The sequence below is a fragment of the Rhinichthys klamathensis genome, unplaced genomic scaffold (assembly GCF_029890125.1).
Source record: "Rhinichthys klamathensis goyatoka isolate OS25496 unplaced genomic scaffold, OSU_Roscu_1.1 h1tg000032l_1, whole genome shotgun sequence".
Classification (NCBI taxonomy): Eukaryota; Metazoa; Chordata; class Actinopteri; order Cypriniformes; family Leuciscidae; genus Rhinichthys; species Rhinichthys klamathensis.
Window position 1 is genome coordinate 1,866,789 of NW_026606581.1, and position 19,306 is coordinate 1,886,094.

The 19,306-nt window shown below is 37.6% G+C and overlaps 1 protein-coding gene across 3 annotated transcripts in view; it reads right to left on the minus strand.

Annotated features, from left to right (window-relative positions):
* eprs1 (glutamyl-prolyl-tRNA synthetase 1) overlaps positions 1-17,765 on the minus strand; it is a 34,637-nt gene extending 16,872 nt beyond the window's left edge. For 2 of the 3 annotated variants that reach the window (XM_056245539.1, XM_056245538.1), the window contains exons 1-15: positions 17,623-17,765; positions 13,552-13,636; positions 13,278-13,377; positions 13,015-13,171; positions 11,871-12,004; positions 11,567-11,667; positions 8,684-8,810; positions 8,294-8,486; positions 8,038-8,209; positions 5,912-6,145; positions 5,722-5,806; positions 5,342-5,401; positions 2,315-2,335; positions 970-1,080; positions 679-815 (exon numbers count right to left, since the gene is read on the minus strand). In XM_056245539.1, the coding sequence (XP_056101514.1) occupies positions 679-815; positions 970-1,080; positions 2,315-2,335; positions 5,342-5,401; positions 5,722-5,806; positions 5,912-6,145; positions 8,038-8,209; positions 8,294-8,486; positions 8,684-8,810; positions 11,567-11,667; positions 11,871-12,004; positions 13,015-13,171; positions 13,278-13,377; positions 13,552-13,636; positions 17,623-17,665 (1,760 nt within the window). In that variant the 5' untranslated portion in view covers positions 17,666-17,765. The remainder of the gene's footprint in view (positions 1-678; positions 816-969; positions 1,081-2,314; positions 2,336-5,341; positions 5,402-5,721; positions 5,807-5,911; positions 6,146-8,037; positions 8,210-8,293; positions 8,487-8,683; positions 8,811-11,566; positions 11,668-11,870; positions 12,005-13,014; positions 13,172-13,277; positions 13,378-13,551; positions 13,637-17,622) is intronic. The other variant, XM_056245540.1, reaches the window with a different exon arrangement.
* Positions 17,766-19,306: the final 1,541 nt, after the last annotated feature.

The window sequence follows — 19,306 nt, forward strand, 5'->3', positions numbered from 1 at the left end:
CAACTGCAAAGATGAAGTTGACTCGTCATCTCAGTATAGCGTGCCAATTGAGAGACATGCACGTTAAGTTAAACATGTCGCGGTACTAAGAACACTAGGATATGCACCTAATAATAGCGCACATTTATCTGTTCCCATTAACTTTAGAGCATGCAGCCGTGTGGCTAACATTAGGCTACAACTAACATGTTTCAAATGATAAGCCACGTTTGAGGTTGATTAATGATAGGTAAACGTTTGGATTTCCTGACCGAAATAAAACCACGTGGACCAGTCGTGTTAATGATCAGTCCGTCACACACTGTGTGACTTTGCCACTTTTTTTTTCTGCGACTAGCTGATTAATTAACATTTGGTCAACTAAGTCTCTTCTCGTCGACTATTAGGGGGCAGCCCTTGAAATATTTTATTGAGCAATGACACATACAATGATCCGTTGAATGAACAGCTTTAGACACAGATAATGATAAGAAACGTTTCTTGATGACCAAATCAGCATATTAGAATGATTTCTGAAGGATCATGTAAATGAAGGATGATGCTGAAAATTTAGCCTCGTTACCAGAAGAATAATAAAATGTATTAAAATAGAAAACAATCATGTTAAATTGTAACAAGAGTTGGCGCCAGAGCACACAAAGTAAGGAGTCATTTAAAAAAAAAAATGTTTAGTTTTACCTGTGGATTTTGGTGATGATGATATTTCCCCAGTTGATGAAGGTCACGGTCTCACCCTCTGTGAAAGTTTCTGCGTCAGCACCCTCGATAAAGACCTTTGGCCCGTACCACACCTGCTTCATTCCCACATCTGCATTCTGCAAATCCCCACAAAATAGGATGTGACTCAAATGACAAGGCCCAATTTATATACCTGTCTTTCTTTATTACCTACCTACATATGAATTAATGAAAATATTTTATATGGTACTGACAAGTTTTTTAGGGGTGCGTGCATGCAGATTCTATTACCTTGGGATGCTTGGCAATCTCTTTCATTTCCTCCTTGGCTTCAGAAATGAAGACTGGCACAACCTGCGAGCTTAGTAGGGCAGTGTATCTTGGGGCTATTGGGTCAATGACCTATACAGGGAGGGCGAGAGAGAGAGAGAGGGGAACAAATGATTCTTTAGGTACGTCCAAAGCTTCTTTGGTCTCACATTGCTCTGAATGGTGGTCAGACCGAATAATGAAACAGGATGAGCAAGGACAGGTAGAGAAGGGTGATATGAAGAGCAGGGCAAGCCAAACTTTGTACCAAACAGACTGTAATAGCCGCACACGTGAATAATTACTGCCCAAAACAGCTTGGAGCCTTTATTTAAGTAGGATTATAACATGAACAGTAACTATCAATGTTCTCTGACTCGGAAATGAGGGAGTTAAACACAAGAGTTGAAATCAAGAGCAAAAAGTTTGAAATGAGTCATTGGGGAGCACTAAAGCTAAATAAGTTTGAACACCATGAATTTCTCAAAATTCATGTATTTTCACTTTCTATAGAATCTGCCAGAAGCTGTATGAGGGGTGGAAATGAGCGATAAACACAGATAAAAGCTGCAGCATATGAGAGAAAGTCAGAAGGAAAAAAAGAGCAAGAAATCTGTGCCTTCAATGAATCCGAGGTGCAAGATTACAGACCAGGTTGTCCAAAATACTAATTATTTCAGTAGGCAATACAATACCACTAAAGTTTCACAGTTCTTTTTTTTTACCACTTAAATATAAAAAAATATGAAACAGTGCTCTGTGTCATACATTAAAAATACATAAATAGTCAGGGATGACACAATAAAGCCCAAAGACTTATTACCATTGTGGTCCATAGACCTAGATCGTGGTCTTAACGATCAACAATAATAACAGCAAAAAAAAAGTAAATAGTGGTTGACCAATATATCGACAAGGCAGATATATTGGCCAATATTTGGCTTCCCGTAATTATTCTAGTCAGACAAAAAAAAAAAAGAAAGGAGACATGATCTGATTTCTCATAGTCATGTTGACTTCATAATAGACAGCAGGTATATCAGATTGTAAGGTCAAACTTTTGTTATATGTTAAAAAAGCAGCCAGGAAACTGCAAAATATTTGTCTTTCATGGAAGAAAGAAAATCATAATGTTTGGAACGACTAAATGATGAGAGATTTTTCAGTTTTGAGTGAAGAATCATCTGCCAGATGAATAATCCGGACTTTTGCCAAAGCCATAGATCAGGATATAAAAAGTTAGATGGAAAGGAGGAGCAGACAATACAGGGGCAGGGGAAACACGAGGAAGAGGAACAAGAGGAAGGAGGAAGAGGAGTAGGAGTACCTTTTTACAGCTAACTGGCAGCTTGTAAACAGAAGAGTGAGATGCACTTTAATGTAGAACTGAGAATACAGAACTCAGAGACAGACAGAACGGGAAGTGTTTCAATGTGATATGATATCACAAGCACTCGATTACTTCTCCTGTGCCAACCTAAATTAGGGAACTCTAACCAGAAGTTGACCCACTAGAGGCAATGGCTAAAATTTCTCTGAACAAATTAAAGGGGTCCTATTATAACCTTTTTACAAAGTCTTGATTTTGTTTTTGGAGTGTACTAGAATATACTTTCATGCTTGATTGTTCAAAACACACATTTTTCACATATTTTACATTATTACTGCTCCTGTCTCCCCAGTCTGTCCCGAACGTGTCGTTTTCGATGAAGCCTCTCCTTCCGAAATACGAAATGTGCTGTGATTGGTTAGCTGGCCCAGTGTGTTATGAATGGCAGCGCTTAGCGTGTGTTCGGTAAATTTCCCGCCCCTCTATAACCGCGAGTTCTGGTCTAGTGTAAACATGAAGGATGGCATCAATCTCAAACCCGATTCAGACCCTGACAATGTTAACAAACAAGAAGATCATCCAGAACGGATTTCATGCACAGACTTTGCAAGCACGGATTTCACAGGACGTTTCAGAGTGGTATCTTTTTCTTGATACAATGTTATCCACCATTTAATCATGACATCTGTCAGAAAACTATGGTTATACGAAAAGTAATCGATCACAAAAACATGGTTTCCTAAGGGGTGGTGAACAGCCTTTCAAAAGCGAGAGCTTACAAAAGCTATAGTAAACAACACTATATCAACTATATCAACACTAATGTTCGCTACCAGGAGAGCGTATAGCAACAACATAAACCTTATAATTAGAACTGTTAATAGAAAACGCAACTACAGATAATAAGACATACTTATAAGTTGTGATTCATTAAAGGACAAGTTCGGTATTTTACACTTAAAGCCCTGTTTCAAGATCGTTTCTGATGAAATAGAACGGTTAAGATTAAAATTTGGACACATGCTGCTGTCGCGAGAATTTTCGGTTTCTGTGGTTGCACCCCCCCACCTCCACAATGGTTGCATAGGTGCACTGGAACAATCCTGCATAAACCGCATTAAACTTTAGTTTACAAAGACGTTAAACTCACCGAGTGGTCTGGGGTGTTCACTGATATGCTCACAAAAATCGCTGCAAAAGATGCTTTCCAACAGGTTTTATCGTAGTTTTTGTCCAAGTCAAGTCAAATTGAGTTGTTCAAAAACTACGATAAAACATTTAGAGGTGCAACCATTGTAGAGGTGGGGGGGTGCAACCACAGAAACCGAAAATTCTCGGGACAGCAGCATCTGTCCAAATTTTAATCGTTAATCGTTTTAACCGTTCTATTTCATCAGAAACGATCTTGAAACAGGGCTTTAAATGTAAAATACCGAACTTGTCCTTTAACAACAGATTGTCCCGACAAAGTGGAAACTGCTCCATTTTAGGAAATGCTTTTATGTGCACTGTAGCCTGCATTGTGGTTCTGGAAGCTATTCATCATAAAATGTGCAGAGCACAGGGAAACATCGGGATTATAATGTTCAGGAACAGTGTTTAAAATAAATTAACCATTCTAAGTGTGTAAGCCTTAGGAAGTTCAAACAAATGAGATGTGGAAAAAACAGCGTCTCTTTAACATAGCAGCAGCTCACCCAGGCCTCGTCCGCTTTTCTAAGTTTTCCGTGGGCGGGGATTATTTAAATGAGGAGCATTATGACTTCATAAAGCCCAGAAAAATCGTATTGTAGTCCAAACGAGCCATTCTTTTTAGTTCTTGAAAAGTGGATTATATGAAATAAAATATCTCCCTTTGGAGTGGACTTTGAGCTTTGTAACCTTGCAGATCTGTTTTATGCTCAAACAACAGCATTACACACCAACTAAAGTTGAAAAAGTGAAAAAGCACAATAGGACCCATTTAAGAGGTTTTATAGTTCCTTGCTACTTAAACACCCATGCTTGAGGTTGAGGTTTGTTCTCGCATGTCAATCATACATGTTTTCACGTGTTCAACTTCTGTGCATCATTTTTGTATGTGCTTTGATCAATGTTTATATGTGAAAATAAACCATTCGATTCATATAGATTACTTTTACAACGCCTTTATGAACTTTTTGAAGGGTCAAAGGTTTTGTTAGAATAGACTTTCAGAAACAGGTTTCATAAATAAAAAATAAAAACTTAATTTGTGTTTTGAAACTGAACGAAAGTACTGGGGTTGGGTTTGGAATTATACGCGGGCTAGTAATTGATGACATAACTTTAATTTGAGTGAATTAGCCCTTCAAAATAAATAATTCACCTAAGAATAAAAACTAATGTAAATGATGACAATTAGCATTTTTGGGTAAAGTATTCAATTTAGAAAAATGGGTAAAAAAATGAATGGTGCCAAATCAGGAAAAGTGAAGAGTAAAGCTTACAGCTAATAAGCAGAGTGTTAAAGAGCTCAGGTCATGCTTGATGCAGGAAATGAATTGTAGATAACGGGTCAGATGCAGAATTACAAACGTGTGCAGCTTTTGAAAGATGGTGGCAATAAAACTTGAAATAAAAACATGAAATCACAATTAAAAGCAACACAGAACAAGTAACTCCTGTTTTAATTATTACTAATTAATATTAAGAAATTACTTTAATAAATAAATGCAAGTGCATTTAAGTTAAAGTAAAAATAACAATTAGTCACAGAGAATGAGAAAGTGGGAGAGAGGGTGACGTGCAAACGTAAAAAGCAAGAGTGAAGCACAAAAGGTGAACGGAATATCTGGTGCCTACCGAGGGACTGGAGAGATTAGAGGCTAAAGTATTGAAAATTAGTTTCAAATTTAAGTTTTGCTTGACAAAATATTGCTGAAAGAATGTAGAGATGTTAGCCAGCTGCTCGGGGTATTTAACTAGTGAATGAATGGGATGACAAGAACCAGCTGGAGATTAGGTGCAGCCATGATGGACCCTGGACGTGATTTTAACATTTACCTTCTTGTTGAACGCCCAGATCTTGTCCCACTCCATATTGACTACAGATCTCGAGCCTCCCTTTAACACAGTGGAATGGACAGAAAAGAAAAAAGGATGTGAATCAAATTGGTTAAGGAATTAAATCTGAATTGTAAAGACTGCAGATGTGGGAAAACACTAACTATAAAGTTACGTTTTAATAGCTATACTAGCTACATTTGTGGACCATTGATGTCTTTTATAAAATTGCTGTCTGCGCCATTTTATAAAGTGTGCAATTAAGAGTGATTTTACCAGTGCCACAGCAAAGAACAGCCATTGCTTTGATTTATTGTAACAACTCTGTGGCTTTTGCATTCTTGGACAAAAGTCATTCTAATTGCAAGAAATACACATACCTGAGCAGCAATGAATTGTTTGAGTCCCTCCACAGTCATTCCTCTACGTAGCACACCTCTGACTGTGGGGAAACGAGGGTCATCCCTACAGAAAGGAAAGATGGGGAGAGCAAGAAAAACATTTTACCATACAATCCAAAAGAGTTTTTTTCTATAAAGTAAAGACAGTGAGGACTCTCATGATACTCACCAGCCATCCACATAGCCCTGGTCGACAAACCAGGTGAGCTTCCTCTTGGAGAGCAAAGTGTTGTTAAGATTGAGTCTGGCGTACTCCCAGATGTGCGGTTTACGCAGACCAATAGCATTTATTACCCAGTAGAACTGCTCGTCTCGGTCATGGTACTCAGTGGTACGCAAGGCATGAGTCACCCCCTCAACACTGTCCACAATGGGGCACGCAAAATCATATGTGGGGTACACTCTGGATGGAAGGAGAGAAAAAGAAAATATAAGAGGAACATCAATGAGGAAGCGTCATTTAGCCATATTTGGTAACACGCTGCATGTTAATGTTCTTCAACAAAAAAGAAGAAAAAAACCCAGAAGAAAATATTATACAATGATGAGTAAAATAAATCATGCGTATGAATTGACACTCTTTATTTTTGCTTATAGACCATTTCAACAGCTATTCGTCGGTCTAAGGAAGTGACGTCTTTGTTCCTCGGGCGTTTCCGGTTAGTTGTCGAGCGCATTCAAAACAATGGCGGGATGCGCTTGATGTACAATGGGACTGAATTAAATAAAAAAAGTTAACAAAATTAAAATTAGGTTCTTGTTGCTCGGATTATTTAATCTTTACGGTAACTGTTTAAGTATGATGCAGCATAATTTAGCTAGCACTGTTGGTGTTTAGATATGCACCCAGCGTATAGTGAAAAAATGCCACGTTTTTATTTCCGTTTTTTTCCTTAAATGTTCTGTGGGCTATAATTAAGTAGGAATTAACATTTGTTTTCTAGCTGTCTAGTCAGTTGACAAAAGCAGTGAGTAACACAATATAGAATGTATACTGTATACTTGAATGTTATATTGTGTAACAGCTAACTGCAGTAGTTTACAAAAGGTAACGGTAAAAAAAATGTCATCACTTATTAAGCTTGGCTAATGTTAATTCCAACATTTACTGATGTATTACACAATAATAGAATAATAAATATATACAATAATAAAATCTCTTTGGCACTTCAAATGTTGACTAATACATATACACACTCACACAGCTAGCAAATCTGTATGTGACTATACTTGAAAACCTTAAAAGAACATTTTACCTTCAAGGACCTAAAAAGTGTTTTCTGTATGTTTTATTCTTAATTGTACAATTATTAACCTGCCCGCATTTATGTTTATCTTAAATTACTAATACAGGTTTATGCATTAGAAAAAGCAAAACAGCCAGCATTAAATTGCATTCACTTTCTATTTATTCGTGACCACATGAAGGGCTCAAGTAGGACATTTCAAACCCTCTCGCATACCGTTCCACAGCAACAAACTTCACCAAACTAAACACACACATTTGGAAACGTATGAAATGAGTAATGGCATATAGCGATTGGTTAACAGTTTTTGGAAATACTTTAACTGTTGCCTTTTCACTAGACTTAAAAGGTACGCGCTTGGTTTCACAGATTTAAGAATGGAGCAACCGGAAATGCTTCAGGACCAGACATGCGCAGAAGCATTCCAACGCATTTGTTATTGTTTATGTCCTTGAAATGGTCTATAGGAGAGAGTGCAATAATTTTGATGAAAATTAAAAATATTACTTAAATGACAACGATCATTTGATTGTGATCTTGATTCTAATCATAATTACAATTTTGAGCAAAATAATTGTGAATATCAGTTTAACCATTATACACCATGGCTACAATATGACTAAGTCTTCATTGACTAAAACTAGACTTAAATTCTAAGACTTTTACACCCAGTTTCACAGATAAGGCTTAAGCCTAGTCCCAGACTTAAATGTGTGTTTGAGCTGTTTTAACTGAAAGCAACTTGCACTGATATATCTTAAAATATGTAAATGCCATTGTTTTGTCACAAGATGCACACCAGTAATGTTTTTTTCTAAGGCACGTTTATAAAAGCTACTTAAATGCCCTAATTGAACTAAGGCCTAATCCTGGTTTTATCTAAGCCCTGTCTGTGAAACCGGGCATTAGTCAAATAAAACTTGACAAAAATAAAAAAAAGGATGGATTGACTAAATATGAAAAAAAAAATGAAAAAAAACCCCTATACTGAAAAACGACATTTGATGAATTTAGACCAAGATGTATGAGCAGTATGATGACCACTCACTTGTAAGCGTAGCCGGTGCGAGGATGAGGAGCGTTCTTGCAGCGGTAGAGTGTGGGGTCACGCATGCAGCCATTGTTGGAATTCATGTCAATCTTCGCTCTCATGCAGCAGGTCTGGCCAAACTCTGTGCCTTTCTTCATCTCCTCCCACATCTGCAAGTTCTTCTCCACAGCTGAGGGGAGACGGAACACAACATGTTCATTATAATACCTCAAATTACATTTCCTGTAATAAGACCAGTACTGGTGATGCTCACAGTTGCTGCGGTTGTGAGACTCGACCCTTTGCTCCCTTTCTTGTTTCATGACGTCTGGAGGAGTGTCATCTATGTAGGCCTTGCCCTCCTGTAGAAGTTTCTCCCCCATACGCAGGATAGTGGGAAAGTGATCGCTGGTGTAGGTGAACTGGTCTGGTTTGATCTGTAGCATGGCCACGTCTTCCAAGATGACCTGTAGAAAAAAATGTGTTAGCCTAGCCAGGGGTGTCTAAAAATAATTAATTGGAAGTTAATAATAATAATTTGTTACATTTATAGTGTAAAGTTGCATGTATAGACATGTATTGAGCCTTGGTGCCCATGCCAAAGATGCAGGTTCAGAGGGGGGAGGATATGGGCAATAATAGTGTATGAAACGAGGCAAAATACCTTCTCAAAGTCTTCTTTCTCCTTCTCAGGGTTTGTGTCATCAAAACGCATGATGAGCTTGCCCTTGAAATTGACCTGGTAGTGCTGGTTGAGTAGAGCTGCCTTGGCATGACCGATGTGCAGGTATCTGAGGAGAGGGAAAGATAATTTAGAGACACTAATCTACACTACCTTTCAAAGATTTAGAACAAGTACTTTTTTTGTTGTTGAAAGAAATGATTTCTTTTTAAAAAAATGACACTTATAATGTTGTTTATCTATTCATCAACAGATGTCCACAAAAATATGAAGCAGCACAAATGTTTTCAACATTGATAATAATAACAAGAAATGTTTCCTGAGCTCCAAAGCATATTAGAATGATTTCTAAAGACTGGACACTGGAGTAAAAAGTTATTTTTTTTATCAAATGGGTTAGTTGCATATGATATGACCACCATGTAGGATTTTCTATCTAGCGAGTGTGTGCATAGACACTTCCAGGTTTGCTGGATGCCAGTGCCGGAGATTAGAAAGACAAAAACGATAGAATCGATGTTTATAGAATCTATTGTATCACTCAAAATACTACTAAGATCTATATTACTATTACATGAGCCAATGCCATTTAAAAACGAACAAATGTTTGAGTCAGGTGAATGAATAAAATACACTTTCCTGTCCATGAAGAGAAAACTGACTTGGACTCATAGTGCATACACATACACAAATGTCTTATTCCCAACCAATTATGCCTACGGTAAATATACAAATATAACTAAATTTTAAAATAAAATATAGCAAAAAAATGTGGACATTATGCATAGCCCAGTTAGCTACGCATCCACACCCAAAAGAAATATTTTAGTTCTCGATAATATTCTTATTACTTGCACTTGTTCTAAATGAAACGAGTATAAAATATCTTAAACGGTTATACCTATACACCTGAAACCTGTAGCCTACCTAGATCAGAAAAATATGTTTTGTGCTTCCCTGAGAACAGACTACTCAAGTGAAAGCTTACAACTACAGGAATAACCATTAGAGAGTAGTCCCGTGAATCTATATATCCCGTAAACATTCACACGTTTGCCCTGTGAGACACAGGCTACAATTTATCTCCATTAATATTATTTTCTCAGTTCTGCACATATTTTTCACTTATCTACATCAACTTGCTCATTAACATAGCCACCACATATTTTACATTTACAACCTGTTCTCTTTGCATCAACAGATAAAAAGGGCTGTAAAAAGATAATCTTAAATAGTTGAGATTATTTTACATTTGTTTAACTGTAGTGAAAGCAATCAGTATAGCTTAGTAAAAATAAGAGTTGTGTGTATATTTTACTCAGTAAAACATTGTATGTGCTGCTTATAGACACCAGATGCTCTTTACTCTTTTCACTTGCACAAAAATAAATACAGCAATAGAAATGCACTGGGAAAATACAAACAATGAACTTCATATGCAAACCTATTACAATTAAATAATACAGTTAACAGTTAATAATAATAATGCTAGTCACTAAACCATACACTGAGTCCACATCGTATTATCATGCTTATTCATATCTCCGATGAGGATTGATACTTTGGTTGACAATAGCAAACATTAGATCGCTGTCCCAGTTTAAAACTAGATTAAAGACGCATCTCTTTAGCCAAGCATTCACATAATGCTTACCTTTTATACTACGCTGTTGAATCAGATCGAATGCATTAATATTATGAACAGCAGCTATGCTAATTATTTCCCATCTGCTTTTCTGCTGTTATCTCAGGACGCTAGTCCCAAAGTAAATAGCGTTCGTCAGCTCCAGTTTGTAACCAGCCTCTCACGGAGACATCAGATGCCCCAACACCTCTGCGATGAGATGACTAAACGCCTGTGAAGAGACGACTCAATGCCAGCGATATGTTATGCCCTAAATTAATACATGATTAACTAACTGTATTTTTTCAATGTACATTTCTAAAATGCACTTTCTGTAAAGCTGCTTTGAAACAATATGTATTGTGAAAAGCGCTATACAAATAAAATTTGAATCTTGATGAGGGTAGTGTTGTTCCACACAGTCAGGCAGTTGAGCCATTTAGTCCCCGAGCAGTCAAAACAAAATTAGGAAATGTATATCACACACTTGAGTCTTTTGTATGAAGATATCCCTGTGGATTTTCACTAAGCACTGAGGCTGAACTACTGCACAGAGGTACACAATAATATCAGAATTATGTTTTCTTTTGTCTCTGATAGACCACCAATTTCTATTTAATTTAAAAAACATTAGTTGTATCCACGAAAGTTTCAATTATAAGTTTCTCCTTACAGTAAATGCAAACGTCGCTAAGACCGAAAGAGTATGAGTGTAAAGCCCCTTTCACACAGAGATTCCGGAAAATACACGGATAAAGTGACCCGGGTTCGTTTGATTTTGGTTCATTCACACTGCCAGTGATGTTCTGGAAATTAGAGAGTGCGTTCACACACAACCCATAAAAATCCCGTAAAGACACGTGACATCGATGTGACATGTTATGTCTCAGCAGCATCTTAAGTTTGCTTATGAGCTGCGATTTCTCTCTCTCGAGAAACCACGCTTGTGCATCTTTTTCTCTGAACTGAACACAGCAATGTTATAGGTCCCCAACCTGGCATCAATCCCGGGTCGTGTTTGCGTTCACAAAGAAGGCGTTCTAGCAATTTCCCAGGATCAACGCGTTGTGTGAAAGGGGCTTAAGTAAACATGCAAACACTCGCATCCCGAAGCTCACAGGTGACATCTTGTGCATCTATAAATGCAGCCTTGGTGAGCAAAAGAGACTTCTTAAAAAAAACAAAACTCTTCTGAGCGTTAGTATATTGTGAAAGACCTTGTATACATTAACGCTACTTACCCACTAGCCTCAGGGGGAAACCGCACAATTACTTTGCCCATCTCAGCACCAGGGAGCTCCACAAACTTTCCCAGATCCTGCTTCTTTTCCTTCTCCACAGGCTAAAAACATAGTTTGCAAAAAAATCATGCAAATTAACAACTTTATTAACATGTAAAGGTATGTTCCATGTTCAAAGTAAATTTGAGCTGAAACCATAAATGTGACTTGTTTCAAACTTTTTGTTTTGTTTAAAAGAACAGATAAAACTGCAGTAGTCTGTCAGAAAGCCAAAAACATAACCCTGGGTTGGTAACAGACTCACAGTGGCTTTGCTGTTGGAAATCTTGCTGGCCCATTTACTGCCCACAGAGCTGAATGGCACCTGAGAGCTCAGGAACAAAAACCAGCGGCACAGATGCGGATAGGAGCTTGGCTTGACCTGTGACTCGCCATTTCCTTTTGAGAATTATCAAAAATGTTAAGATGTCTTGATTTTGGACATGAAATTTAAGTGAATAATATATATATATATATATATATACACACACAGATGTTAGGGGTGTAACGGTTCACAAAATTCACAGTTCGGTTCGATACGATACAGTGGTGTCACGGTTCGGTACATTTTCGATACAGCAAAAAGAAAGAAATGCCAGAGAAATGTCCTACTTATTAAAAGAAAAATTTTTTTAAATAAGTTTGAGGTTTCCTACATCTTGAAACTTTCAGGTTTATAATTGGGGGTAATCTTTGAAGGATGAACAAATAATGTTTTGTCATCACATTAAAAATAACATTTAAATATAGGCCTATATTTATACATTTAGATCATATTTGAGGTTTGAAGTGCTGGAAAAAGATGTGTGAAGTACTTGAAAGCATTTCACTATTCCAGCCAAACTTCCATGGTTACAGTTAGTGTTACTATATTAAATCCATGGTGAATGTTGCTGATCTGTGGACTTAAAGCCTATGACTAGTTCATTCACGGCACAATGTTTCTCCTGGTTTCCACGTCAGCGCTGTTTGATCTAATAGAGATCTACGGTTAATAACGGAGAAATGTGAATGCTTCTCACTAGATCTCGCAGCGATGTTATTACTTCAGTGGCGAATTCAAATGTTTTCTTCACTGGATCTCTTAGCACTGTGTAGTAAGTAGTAACAGTGTCGCTTGATCAAGATCGGCTCGCGCTGGTCCGTGAAGCACAATATAATGAGTAGTGCAGTTTCGTTCCGCTTACATTACGTTTGCCATTTGATGTTGCGCAAAGTTGTGGTGGTCGCGCCAGCGCGGATTTTGTCGGCAGGAAAAATGCTCCAAGGAATCCTTCGGTTTGTATGCTTACCGAACCGGAAGCCATTGTACCGTAACGGTTCAATACGAATACATGTACCGTTACACCCCTAATACATATACATGTATGCATGTATGTGTATATATATATCATAGCTAAATGACTGACCTTTGAGAGCAGCCCAGATGCAGAGTTCAGCCAGTGTCACACAGTGACCCACCAGGAATGTTCTCAGTGCCAGAGCTTTATCCAGATCTGCCAGAGCAGAAGACAGATCTGACTGACCACAGAGACGACGGGCACTGAACTCCAGCCAGTGATCAACCTGCAAAAGACAGAACATAATAATCAACAACATTGCTAACCGATGAAATGATTGTAATATGCTATAGAGAGCCAGTGAAATGTAGTATATGATTCCCAAATCTAACCTCAGTTTGCTCCATCATGTTAGAACCATACAGTCCCAATGCCGGAGCCACTCGGGCAAGATAACGGGTGATGGAGTTCACGTCACTGAACTGTACATCGCTGAAGGAGACACACCGAATGAGAGAAATGGAAAATTAGACAGAATGATGCGTATAAATAAAAATACAAGAGAAATTGTGTATGTGTATCCTCCTAATGTGTCCATAAAACACTATAACTAATGTATTATGCATAAAGCATGAATTTCTAGTCTCATCCAGGCCATATACTCACTCAGAGACACGGAGCATGGTGTCTTTGCCCTCCTTCACAGAGAGATTGACGCTGCCCTTCACATGTTCAGCAGTCAACAGTGCCCCTACAGGCAGAGAGGTGAATTAGAGAAATACAGAAGCAGTGGATATCTAATACTGTGTCCCTACTGTATGCAAACACAAACCTAAGCTGAAATTATTTCCAAATCCTGTAATATAATTCTGCACATAAATGCGACACAAAAACTGCAATAAAAATAACGTCCTTGTTTATACTGCATTGTTGCCCTCCTTTTATGTACAACATTAACTAATGCATTAGTTAATTTATCCAAACAAATTCTCTGAACTTTCACAATAATCTTAATTTTCACATTTCATTTAATTGTGAAGGGTTGAGAGAGTCCATCTAGATTCTGTGCAAATCATTTTTGTGGTTCATCTTCAGTGCCTCTTAATAAACTTTTTGTATTATTCTGCCCCTGTATCGCAAACAGTAGAGCATGGCGGTAGTAACACCGAGGTTGTGGGTTTGATTAACATGGAATGCATAAACTGATAATATGTACATCTCAAATGAACACTAAGTGGCAAAAGAGGTGACTGCAAAACCCCCCCCAAAAAACGTATTTGTCATTGAATCATTCATTCAAACCGATTTAATTGATTTTAAAATAATTAATTCAACATTTTTTAAACAGATTGCAACAGTAAACATTTTGTCAGAATCTCTAGTAAATGTTTTTTTTTATTTAGATGTCTGTTCATAACCATGTTCTCTATTTGAAACAACAAAAACAATTCTCAATCGTGATTCTCAATTTATCCAGAATCCCACAGCTTTAACGTATAAATAGAACATGTAAAAATGTCTGTTGTGCATTTTCCCTTGTAGAAACATATTACACGTACATTCCTAATATAAGTTATGTTTTCAGGGATGACATGGAGGTCTTTCTGCAGGAATGCCATGACAAAAAAATCAAAAATGATTTTTACATTTATTTAATTATGAGCTTAAAGCTGCAGTCTGCAGTTTTTCCTCTTCAGTGCGGATGAACACAATATTTGAGGAGAGTGTGTGCAGCTGTCAATCACCGCCCCAGTGGATACTGGCATTTAGAATCACAGATTACCGGTATTCTTTTTGGAAGTATGACCAACATAATTTTCACTGGAAAATGTCATCTGAACAAGTAAGTAACATCCACTTTTGTTCTGGTTCTGACATTGCAGTAAATCGCGCTGATTAAATCTAACAATCGCTTATCATATCACGCAAAACCGTGCAAATTATACTTTGTTCTCAAATTGTTAATGTTAACAACGTCAGCACTGCGTGACTACATGTAATGTCCTTCTGATATTTTCCTTGTTTTCGCATGGGTCCGGTTGCAGTCTCTTTTTCCTATAGCCACTCCGAAGTCCGAACGAAGTCTTTTACATTTTACAGCGGGTGAATCTCCAGTTGTCACTGGTGATTGTCGTTTGAACCTTTCTGGATCCGCCATCAAATCGATAAGTTTAATTATATCAAGTGCTGTGAGAAAAGGCTATAAATCTCCACCTCCAGCATCTTCACACGCAATATAGCTTATACTAGCCGAGACTCCTTCTTTATGTGTACAGATGTGACGTAATGACGCAAAGACATGCTCTTATCTCCCGCGGAAATCCACCAGTACCACTGGAATTAAAAACATTATTACAAGCTTACCGCTTTGAATCGAGCTAAGGCAAGCAGATAGGTTTGAACACTGGCTGGTTATGTATTTTCTCAAATATGTATTTTGGATACCGTATTTTCCGCACTATACGGCGCACCAGATTATAAGGCGCACCTTCAATGAATGACCTATTTTAGAACATTTTTCATATATAGGGCGCACCGGATTATAAGGCGCATAAGATACTGCAGTCAAACGTTTGACTGGGTGTGCGTTATGCATCCACTAGATGTCAACAAAACAGTCAGATAAAGTCAAACTTTATTAAGCTTTCTGACAACTCCGTTCACTCCCATGGTAACGTTGTTCAAACGTTAAAGGAAAACTCCGGTCAATTTTAACACTGAGCTCATTTTTTGTAAATTTGGAGTGCTGTCAGTACAGATAACAACGACAAAAACCGGTGTTGCCTACACAGTGTTATCCTCTTTTTAAAATTTGCACCCTTTTGACTTAAACGGGAAAAGTTTTAAACCTGCTTTTAGCCTCTTAACAACCTTAATGTGTCATTACAAGTGCACAGCCATGTGAGTGAACACGTTGAATCTGACTCCAGTAACGTTAAATGTGAAAGATATGAATAAAAATGATGTTTATTCAGCCAGCTCACATACCCGTATTTTCTTACTGTTTTCGGTCGAAGTCCACAGTAGGCGATTGTCGAGTGCGCGCGCGCGATCATTGGTAACTAAGCAACAGTGGAGACTCAGACTGTCAGCCGATGACGGTGCTGTGTGGTGTGCTGAGAATATCAGCTCAAATGGATAGTTCATCCGAATCAGATGTTGAACACACGGAGGAGGTTTGATCTCACGCGCGCGAACTCGACAATCAACTACTGTGGACTTCGGCCGAAAACAGGAAGTAAATACGGGTATGTGAGCTGGCTGAATAAAGAGATTATTCCTGCCTTCGTGAAAGCTCGGATCACAGTTGAGACTAATATATCAGCCCAGGCATCCACGATCCATTGCCAGATAGTGGCGTAAGTCGCCCGGCGCTGTCTCCCCGTCTTGGTGAACGTGTGTGCACCATCCATATATAAGGCGCTCCGCATTATAAGGCGCATTGTCGTTTTTTGAGAAAATTAAAGGCTTTTAAGTGCGCCTTATAGGGCGGAAAATACGGTAATTTTTTAACCACAAAAAAGCTACGGACTGCAGCTTTAATTATACATTTTTAAAATTATTGTTTTAGTTTTTTATTTAGGCCTAAATGTCTTTTTGGTTTTCAAATGCACATTCAACTTCTTCAAGGCTCTGTATTAAATGTTTATTTGAATTTGGCATGATTAAATACAATATACTCTGTATCTTTAGTAGGCTACTGCTTGTAACAATATGAACATGAAGGAAATAATATAACATATAATACAGTAAATGGAAAGCATTTTAAATCAGGGTCACATTAGTTAAATATAAAATGGATACAATTACTATAAATAAACACTGTTTACAGCATTTCTTGATATTTTAAAATTAAACTTGAACCTGAAACTGCTGGCACTGCAGGTATGCAGCTGGATACTATTGCCTCAATACAGGACTTGCATATCTGCAACAATATGCAAGCATTTTATGCATGGCATTTCCTGCTTTAGGCATGTTCGTTCTCTGAATCTCATTTATAATGAAAATCAGGTTTGACGATGCAGGTTTGTTTGTTAACAAATGTCTGACACACCCATTTACTGTACTGCATAAAACCAGCCACACCAATATTTCCCACTGGTTTTGCAAAGATTCAACATTTCTAATTTGAATCCATCACATGAGACCATTAAAAAGATTTCACCTTACTACACATATACAATTAAAGATTTATAACAGAAGGAGTTAGATAATCCTCAAAGACAGGTGTGGAGTAAACAGATTCAGACAGCTCTTTCAAATGACTTGCATCAGCCAGTGACACAGCTTCCCCAAGCACTGGATGGCGCACTGCAATTCATTTACCAAATAATAAATACCATTCTGCAGTTATAACAATATTTCTATATCTTAGCTATGTGGTGGAAAGGCTCTAAAACCAAGAAAACCTTGTTTTTGCCCTGTATATGACTGCAAACCCCACAAAACTCCCTCATAATAATGAAAACAAAACATGCACAAATTAGCCATACTTCTGAATCACTTTTAGGGAGGCATTACTGTAAAATATCTTGCCTTGAATCTATTCAAATTTAAAGCGGTGAAAGACAAGTAAAGCCTAGTGAACACTGGGAATGGCAGACTGTTAATTTTAGATTATGCCACGACGGCACGAGGATGTTCTGCGTGTCAATCCATTGAACCGGTGCGCGAGCTCAGCGGCAAAATGCAATGTAGCTTATAACATATTGAACACATCGCATTTGTACTTACCTAGAGGTGGGTTGCTACTGTTGATAGTCAAGTTTAGTGCCATGTCGTTCCTCTTGGTCTTCTCGTAATGGCCCTGTCACACTTCCAGCATCAAACTACTTCACGACTGCTCAGCGCCGCCTGCTGTAAGAGCGCAGCAGCAGAATGACACGGGTAACACGAGACCCAGAAACAATGGTTCCGGTCATTTTCGTTTGCATCTTTCGCTTTCAATCGATGGAAATCGTGAACGATGACTGATGCTGTCAGTTCCTCACATATTTTTGTAAAACAAACAGGTTTGGAAAAACATTTTAGCTTACGTTGTTTTTCTTTGTTTCGTTATTGCGTTTTATTTTACGATTTAATTTCTGAAATCTTTATCCATAAAACAAATAGCACCAGGACACCAGCCTTAATTTCAACGTTACAAGAAATTAATCTTGAATTTTATTTTCTATTAAAAATTATTTTCACAATTGTAAGATATAGGCCTACAGTTTTACAAATGTATTTTCACTATGCTTCCTAAAGGAGGCGCTATAAGCCTTGAAAATGCATCTGCCTATTTAGCTCAGTGTCAATAAACCCTATTTTTTTTTACAGTCTATACTATAAACTGAGAGTAGGCATTGTCATTTATTATATTTTATTGGGAAGATGCTTTGGAATGAAGTGCATGCTGTAGGTCTTGATGAATTTGTGTAGCCTAATTCAACAATTACACTAGTACTTATATAAGGGTCATACTTTAACGAAAATTTACGCGCGCACACACACACACACACACAAATACATTTGTAAGGCTATAAAAAAGTCTCGTTTGTCAAATAAAATCATACAAAATGCAGAACCACCACAAATTACACTATTCTGAGTTCAGTGCTGTGTCACATAGGCTACACTAATCATTTGATTTTTGACAAAAAAAAACTTTATTTCAACGCTTTCAATGTTTAGGGACTGGCTTAATGCAGCTTCAGTTCACTTCTAGCAAATGTAAAATACCATTAGCCTATTTATTCTAGTTTTCTCTAAATATAATTTTTCTGTATTTATAATTTGAACCCACAGTGACTTGGAAAATAACTCAGTATTATGAAACTATGTTTTATTGTTTTTATCATTTAAATAATTGTTATAATGGTTACATATTTAATCAAATGTATTATAGGCTATATAGTATATGCTATAATAATGTATAAATAATCACATGGCAGCAACTCATTAGGCATGTGGTCAAAATGATCTGCTGAAGTTCAGACTGAGCATCAGAATGGGGAAGAACGGTGATTTAAGTGAGTTTGAACGTGGCATGGTTGTTGGTGCCAGATGGGCTGGTCTGAGTATTTCAGAAACTGATGATACTGGGATTTTCATGTACAACCTTATTCAACAATCTCTTGGGTTTACAGAGAATGGTCCAAAAAGGAGAAAATATCTAGTGAGAGGCAGTTCTGTGGGCTAAAATGCCTTGGAGAATGGAGAATGACCAGACTGGTTTGAGCTAATATAAAGGCAACAGTAACTCAAATAAGCACTTGTTACAACCAAGGTCTGCGGAAGAGCATCTCTGAAAGCACAACAGGTCGAACCTGAAGCAGATGGGCTTCAGCAGCAGAAGACACCAGTGCCACTCCTGTCAGATAAGAACAGGAACCCGAAGCTACATTTCATACAAGATTGGACAATAGAAGATCTGAGA